Genomic DNA, 8,518 nt, shown 5'->3' with positions numbered 1-8,518 from the left:
AGTGATCAAGAACATGTGAAAAACGAGGGATGTCGAAATTTCGATGACAATGTTTCTTAAATTAAATAAAGCACAAATTTGGATATCTCAGCTCCTGTTGAATCAAAAGATAACAAAAGGCAAGAATGTGCAGTTGCAATAGAAATGTTATAAACAGATCTTGAAGATGAATACAAGTTCTCGCGTGAAATAATTATAGGTCCAAATTTTAGCTTCATGGTTAAAAAAATGTCCGAATAATGTACTCAGCTATAATAATATAAATATAATTATAATAATTGTAGTCATAAATAGTAATAGCAATCGAGAGATAACCGAAAAACACTTCAGTGTTAAAAACTACAAGATAACGTATACTGGTCAATAATAATCATTATTGAGTATTGTCAATGAACAACAAGAAAATGAGGACTCAACCGACTGAGGAGCGGGTGAAGTACTTAAGATTGCAACAATTGAATAAAACAAAATTCTTCCAACATATTTATCTTCTTAGAGAGCTTGTTTGTGTAAAACCTGCCTGACCTATTCACTTTGTTCTATTGATAACTCTGTGAGTTAATTCTATAAGTGCCCGCCTTGATCTTTGAACATCCTCGTCATCGTTTTCCGGTAAGGACTCGATTGCAGCCGACGCAAGGCTCGCATGTTTTGCAGCTAGTTCCCTTGTTCTTTGTATTCCATGACTTTTACCAAGATACTCCAAAGCCTGTAAATAAGTGACCACCATCAGTCACTAAAAGTTCATATTTTATACTTAAATATAAAAATCACATTTAAACCTTGCACCAACTTGATAACAATCATATGTGATACGTAGTGAGAAAACTTACGAGATCCACGTTGACGGGGTTGTCTAGTCCTTTGTCAATAACTGAACGTAATTCTGGGAACTCCTCCATTGCATATAACATCGGAGCTGTTACAATTCCCTGCAGAACGAGGTATCAAAAAGCGAACACTAATTGCAGCACACCACATATAGTTCTTTAAAGTAGACAACAATTTTAAATTTTGAATATAAAAGCTTCCTTTTTAAGAAGATATATAATATAAAATATAAAATATAAATAAATCCTTGCTAAATATATAATCATATGTTGTTGCAAGTAAGAAAATTACATGGCGAATGTCAGATAAGGAGCCTTTTCCAAGAGATGTTGACGTGCCTGTGAAATCAAGTACATCGTCAATTAACTGGAACGCCAAACCCTGCAAAATAAATACAAATATGAGTTAAAAAGTTACAATCATATGGATTGGTTCGAGTAACATACTAAAATTAAGTGCACAACTAAAAACCATGTTAGCTGGGAAGTAATATTTTATTCGTCGTTCATAATGTATAAGTTCATTATGACCTTTGAAAAAATTACTAGCGTCTTTGTTTAAGAAGACAAACTTGAATGCGGGATATAAGCAACTAGAGATGGAAATTTCAACAATTCAACCCGTTTTGTATACACATTAGTCAACTTTCAGTAAAGCAAAGAACAGATAAAATCATTATTTTGAAAAAGGTCAAATGAACAAAACTTAAAAGTCTACCTAAAATAAAATAATGGGTCAACATATGCTGAAAGTGTATTTTTCAAGTTATAAGGCATAGGACTGTACTCAATTTTCATTCATATGAAGCTGGAATATAAATATATATAAATATAATGATACAAACTTACTTTTTTAACGTATATAACATGCTAACTATTTATGAAAAGAATTTGAGAAGTGTTAGTTTTCAACCAATACCAACAAACTGCCCGTTACCCAGCCCCCTTGTATCTGTTTTGGTTAACAGATTTTCAAAGATAACACATACATGCTTTGGCTGAAACGCAGAGTATGTGCAACATATAATAACTATGTAAATGCTTACACACCAGATTTTTCCCGTACTCGTACGCCAGCATGGCAACCTCTGCAGTTTGGCCAGTAAGAAGAGCAATTGATTTGCAGCTGTTGGAAATCAGAGACGCAGTCTTGTAGTACGTCTTCTGCAAATAGTAATCCATGCTGCATAACAAAAAATACATAATCACTGTATTATTTAGGATGCCTTCATAGATCAGTATCCTTTATATATGTGCATACTTTAAGAGTATCAACAACAACAACAACAACAAAACCCAATACCACATGAGTGGTGTATGGGGGAGGTGAGATGTAGACAATCCTTCCTCTATCCTTGAATAAAAACAAGTCATTTCTCCACCCAGAGTGAAAACACTCTCAAAAGTAGAGAAAGTCATCCCTCTCTATTCGACGGATAAAGAGATTGCTTCTGAGAGGACCTCCGGCCTTTAAATAGGAAAAAGTTTTTAAAAAAATAAAAAAATAATATAAAAATAATTAGACGCCATGGAAATGGTAAAATCAAATTTCCATGGGTTTTAACTCCTGCCTGGAATTTAATTTAGGCTCTAAGAGTCAGTCAAGTCGCCAATAAATCGACGATTGTTATCGACTCCATAGAGCCTTAAAATCAGCATAAAATAAGCTAAGCTTGCACTAAAATCAGCATTACCTACTACGCTGCTCAGCAGATGTACTCATTTGCATCGTCTCTCCAGTGACGAGATGTTCTACTGCTGTTGCTATTAGTGATACAACCTGCAACCATCAATAGAATAGAGTGACTACTTGCAAATGACATTGTCAAAAAAGGCAAAAAGTTACACAAAAATAAAGAGAGAAACATATACATGCATACCTCTGTATTTTTCAAAGAGGCGAGCGTAATACAAGCTCTAGAAAGCAAAAAGTCTCCTGCCAACACTGAGATCTGCATTATGAACACAATGGTGGCCTTTTAAGCGTATAAAGCCATAGCAAGCTAAGAACTTAAAAACGAATTGTTGCATAGAGTTTCTACTGCATCAAATTCATAATCTACTTGACTATGTACTCAAAGCTGCTTCATCTGACTGGATTTTGAAAATTCAACTAATTTATCAAAAGTATTGGGCAACTACTGGACCAATGCATGGGCCTACGCAAATATAAGTGTATTCCAAGCATACTCAGATGGGCAGCCAGCCAAAATATTCAACCATATTTTAGTAAGCCAATATACACGGCAACCACACAATAGAAATAAAAAACTTTCTGTTAACCAACATTAAGTTGGTCTAAAATTTAAGATTGAGAGGAAGAACGAAGCTAAAGTTGATCTTGGGAAGTGTAGCAACTTAGAAAAGTGGTTTGTTTTAGGTTCCTTTATATAATTATATGTAGCAATTTAAAGCTCCAATGAGACGGATGGCAACAACAAAGTTAAAGAGTGTTGATCACCTTATTTCCCATTACGAAGTTAAGTGACCCAATTCCACGTCTCGTATCAGCATCATCAAGTACATCATCATGAAGAAGGCTGGCAACCTGCAATGACAAAGTTATTTTATTTCTACATCATTCATAATACTCTGAAAGAACAAAGAATTGTCTTTCTTTAAAAAGTGTTGATATCAAGTACAAATCACTTCGTGTTCGAAGTATAATTCAGAAGTAGTATAATATATGGTTGAGATGTATGATTTCATGAACTAATTTACATTCAAATACAATCTTTTTGTCGCAAGAGTGCTTACTGATGAGACCCTGGATAGACAAAAACTGTCACGTATAACAGTTTCAAAAAAAAAATATTGCTAATATAATAATGTTACAGCTTTAGGATAATTGACCAAATAACATACAAGGAAAAGTGAAATAATGTAGAGTTGTAACAATAGGACAGTCCTCAAAGGCTTCCTCTCATTTGTTTCCAACTTCCAAGTTCCACGCTAACTTATATGTATCTAAAACCATTATTTTCTCAATATCTTAGTATTTCCTTGAATGTAACAGAAAATTATAATAAGTATCTAGTGCCCCAGCATCCAAAACAGATTCCTCTAGATCTAGTAAACGTCAGACACAAATTGTTTCTAAAGATTACATTTTCAACGAATGCAAAAAAGGGCTAAGCATTCACTTGAAAAGAAAAGGTAAAACAGAAATTTTCAGTTTTATAAAGGGCCCCAAAAAAAATTGCAAGCAACTTCATTTCTCAAATCTGAACAGATGTAAAATGAACATCTAATTTATCATGTGCACACCCTATTACTTAATTCTTTTGGTTCAACCATACAAGTTACTCCTACTATATAGTTAACAGTTGCTTAGTAGTGAATGTGTAGCAGTTATGCTCTCTTTTGATTATTATATTATCTTGGTATTCCAACCTACTTAATTGGCTCCTGAGCTCAAGCTCTTAACGTGCACATCTTCTAATGTTATTGCGTTTCCATACCTCTGTAACTCATCACTTCCAATGCATGGTAGATGATTGTTTTCAGAATCAGGCAATATAATTATAATAATAATTTAAAAAGAAACCTAACATGAATCATCTCTGTTATTTCAGCAATAGATTGTTGTCTCATACGCAACTCGGTTGGAAACATATCGACAACCCCTTCTGAAGCTGGTTTGGATATTTGAACATTTAACGCTGTTGCCATTAATAGAATAACCTGCAAGTGAAAAACTGCGTCAATACTTTAAACACAGTAACATGATGCATTAAAAGCAAACACGTGAAGATGGCGAAAAGCAGTGAAGTCCAAATTCTGTCAAAATTTGATAAATTACGGGTCAAATGGTAGAGCAAAAAAAAGCTACAAGTAACAATTTCAACCCATTTACTTATTAACGGGTTACTACAAGTTATGTTCTATTTCTATAAAGGTAGATGAATCAGCTACAAAAGAAATAGGTAAAATGTGTCAAACATATCGCCAGTGACCCAAGGTCCATTTCTACCAAGTAAAACCTCCAAATCATTATAGTCCAAATATTAGACCACTATCGAAAAATAAAACCACACCTATAATTATAAAAGGAGATATCGGGCATCGAAGATATAGAAGCAATGAACTTACAGTAGGGCGAAACCTCTTTCCTTCAACTCCCATCTTAAAGAAATACTCGGCTGCTGACGCAAGCTTTGGCACCTACAAGAGCACACATTTGAAGTCAGTTCCATCCATAAAAAACATATCCAAAATGAAATAGTTTGAATCGTATACAAAAAAAAAAGGTAGTTCTTCAGTAGTTATTGCACCCATACCTCAGCCACAACCATTGCTCGTAACCTATTAGCAACAATCGATAGTTCATCAGCAACGAGGGAAAATGGGTCCACTGGATCCTGGATATTAATGAAAAAATGGAAAAAGACTCACGTAACTCATACAGATAAGCTCAACAAAACATGAATAGTTGAAACATTAAAAAAATTGCAGCGCAGTAGAATCAATACATACATGGAGGATAAAAGGAAAATGTCATCATGTTTTGTATTTTCTTTTGTCATTTCAAAATAAAAAAGCCCAGCCTAATAGTTATGAGCACATCTGACAGCCGAAGCCTACTACGCTAGAACATACCTTGTTATTCTAAAACTATTTGTTGATATATTCTAGAAGGACAATAGGAAAATCAAAAATGATTACAATAAAAACAAAGCGCATGAATATTTCTCAAAGATCAAATAATAAAAGGGAAACAAGGGAGAAGAGGGTATCCAAAATTGCACTTACGTCAACTGAAGATCCTTCGTACTGGGGTTGTGGTCCACCAGAACTGAAGTGGCGTGAAATCCAGGAATTGTTTACTCTGCAACCCAAAACCTACTATTACCGGAAAAAGAATCAAGATAAACATAAAAAAACCATGATACAAGTATCTCTAGAAAGAATCAACTAGACTACTACCATAAAAAAAAAAAAAAAAAAAAAAAACTAAGATAAACAACAACAACAACAACAACAACAACAACAATAATACCCAATTCCACTAAAGTGGAGTATGGGGAGGTTAGATGTAGGCAGTCCTTTCCTCTACCCTAAAGTAAAAGGGAAGTCATTCTTCTACCCAGGATACCTATCGGTCCCCAGGTAGAGGAAGTCGTCCCTCCCTATTCTGTAGAGCAGAGAGGCTGCTTCCTAGGGACCTCCGACCAGAAAGAACCATGAAATCCGATATGTGAAGTAAAAATATACAAGTAAAGTTGGCAAAATAGAAGCTTTACCATGAATAATGTATACTCCAATACGATATATATAGGTAAATAAAGCATTATAACAATATTGAGTAATATAACATATAATTAAAATATGTGAGTGTCAAATATGCAAGTATAACAAGTCATGTAAGTACAATAAGTATACGTAAACATGTTGGTAAGAAGCATGTAGGTATAATATGCAGTATAAAATAGATGGTATACTATGTAGGCATAGACAAATAAGTATGCTATGTTAGCATAAAAACATGTGATATGTAAGTACGTATAAATTAATTGCTATATAATGTAATACAAACATGTAACCATATAGTGCAATAAAGCATGTGAATATGCTACAATAAGTATAGATATGTTATATATCCATAAAACATGTCCAGCCAATACGTAAAGTCCCACGAGAAAAAAAAAAAAAAAAAAAAAAAAAGGCATATATGAAGTGCACACAAGCAAGTAGGCAAGAAATATAATATAAATATATAAGATAAATAAACACCATGTAGAACCTAGTCATCTATTCTAATTCTACTCCTCCACAAATTCCTATCAGAAGTCATGTCCTCGGTCAATAAGAGCTCCTTCATGTCAAGCTTCAATCTATCCTCCAACCTACGTTTGGGTCTACCCCTTCTCCTTACGCCCCCAACAACGAGGGTCTCGACTCTCCTAACCGGGGCTAAAAGTGGGCGCCTCATAACATGCCCGAACCATCTAAGTCGTCCTTCCCTCAACTTGTTGGTTATGTTCCCAACTTTCAAGTTCTCCCTAAAAAACTCCATTTGGTATCATATCTAGCATGGTCTTGCCACACGTCCACCTAAGCATCCTCATTTCTGCCACCTCCATCCTCCTCTCTTGGGCTTTCGTCATTGGCCAACACTCTGAGCCGTACAACATGGCCGGTCTAATTGCGACCTTGAAAAATTTCCCTTTCAATTTAAGGGGTACCTTCTTGTCGCACAACACCCCTTTCGTTGCCCTCCACTTCAACCATCCTACTCGTATACGATGCGTCACGTCTTCATCTATCCTTCCCGATTTGTGAAGCATCGAGCCTAAATATCTAAAGGACTCTTGTGGAGGTAAAATCTGATCCCCAATTCTGACATCCACTAAATCCTCTTGTTCTTCTTCGCTCGTCTTGAAATCGCATCTAAGGTACTCCGATTTAAGTCTGCTAATCCGTAGGTCATTTGATTCTAGTGCAGTCCTCCATTGCTCTAGCCTTCTGTTAAGCTCCTCCTGGGAATCCGAAACTAAAACAATATCGTCGGCGAATATTAGGCACCATGGGATGTTATCTTGTATCCTCTTAGTTAGTTCGTCTAGGATCAAAGCGAAAAGATATGGGCTAAGGGCCGATCTCTGATGTAAACCTACCTCTACAGGGAAAAACTCTGTGTTTCCCACTGCCGTGCGTACGCTAGTCTTCGCCCCATCGTACATATCTCTAATAGTTCTTATATATCTACTTGGGACACCCCTAGCGTTAAGAGTCTTCCAAATCAGCTCGCGCGGGACACAGTCATAAGATAAAATACTAGTATATTACAAACAATTCATTATATAAAAAATTACATCTCAGTACATTCTTTTGAGACATGACAGTAGACTTTTACACATTTTTATCATTTATAATTAAAATTAATGATCTTTCTTCTCAAATCTCTTAATTGGCGTAGCCGTGTACGACCAGCAATTAAGTTAAACCTAATCGAATCCCCATATTGTGGGTAACAAACACATTCTGATATGGTAATTTATATGACTTAAAAATTGCTACATAACAGGATCCCTTTACTAAAAGAAAATACCTAAATATGAACTTTTTATCTACAGTCCAAATCCAATATTGATCCTCTAGGTCCCACTAAAATAATCAAAATTTTAAGTAACCAGCAATGATCAGTACGCACGGCATGCTAAAGAGTATAACCTAATTGCATAATTCTCAGTAAGCCTTAAACATTTGTATCATTCTCAGCTCAAATCTTACGATTAAACAGTAAAACTACCAATACAATAACAGCATAGTAAGTGAATGATATATCTAACTATTCAAATATTGCGTTCTAAGAAAACAATTATAAACGTGTTTACCTCGTAAGAGGTCGCAATTGGTGACGTCATTCGACTGTAATGAGACAATTGTTGATGCGAAGCAGAAGAATAGAGCCATCGACAACGGTTGGGATTAGCTGCTGTCCTTAAAATCCTATAGATTCCTCGATAAATAAACATATTTGCAAAATATCGTGCCGTGTCGTATGTTAGTGTACAGGTATAGATCAGTATAGGTATATTGAATTGAAAGTTTGCTTGAAGAAGCGGTTTTGATGGCGGTGTAAGGGTTTTAAGGATTTGGAGAAATTAAAACATAAATTGTTAGTTAGAAATTGTAATGAAATTGAAATTGAAATTGAATTACAGACGTTCATAGATTTCAAGAGT

At 35.0% G+C, this 8,518-nt stretch overlaps 1 protein-coding gene across 2 annotated transcripts; it reads right to left on the bottom strand.

Annotated features, from left to right (window-relative positions):
* Window positions 1-292: 292 nt before the first annotated feature.
* LOC139890612 (solanesyl diphosphate synthase 3, chloroplastic/mitochondrial-like) lies at window positions 293-8,518 on the bottom strand. Of its 2 annotated transcripts, none has more exons than XM_071873497.1 (12): window positions 8,168-8,518; window positions 5,583-5,672; window positions 5,111-5,191; window positions 4,923-4,994; window positions 4,383-4,514; window positions 3,292-3,378; window positions 2,711-2,782; window positions 2,525-2,610; window positions 1,881-2,013; window positions 1,123-1,212; window positions 834-932; window positions 293-709 (listed from the first exon to the last, which is right to left on the bottom strand). In XM_071873497.1, exons 1-12 carry the CDS (start codon window positions 8,306-8,308, stop codon window positions 530-532), a joined length of 1,263 nt encoding a protein of 420 aa, XP_071729598.1. In that variant the 5' UTR covers window positions 8,309-8,518; the 3' UTR covers window positions 293-529. The 2 variants fall into 2 exon arrangements, with proteins under 2 accessions (XP_071729598.1, XP_071729599.1); XM_071873498.1 differs by having other exon boundaries at window positions 5,583-5,675; window positions 8,168-8,298.

This window comes from Rutidosis leptorrhynchoides, chromosome 2 (genome assembly GCF_046630445.1).
Source record: "Rutidosis leptorrhynchoides isolate AG116_Rl617_1_P2 chromosome 2, CSIRO_AGI_Rlap_v1, whole genome shotgun sequence".
NCBI lineage: Eukaryota > Viridiplantae > Streptophyta > Magnoliopsida > Asterales > Asteraceae > Rutidosis > Rutidosis leptorrhynchoides.
The sequence above is the reverse complement of the archived record's forward strand: the minus strand, read 5'-3'. Positions and strand labels throughout refer to the sequence as shown.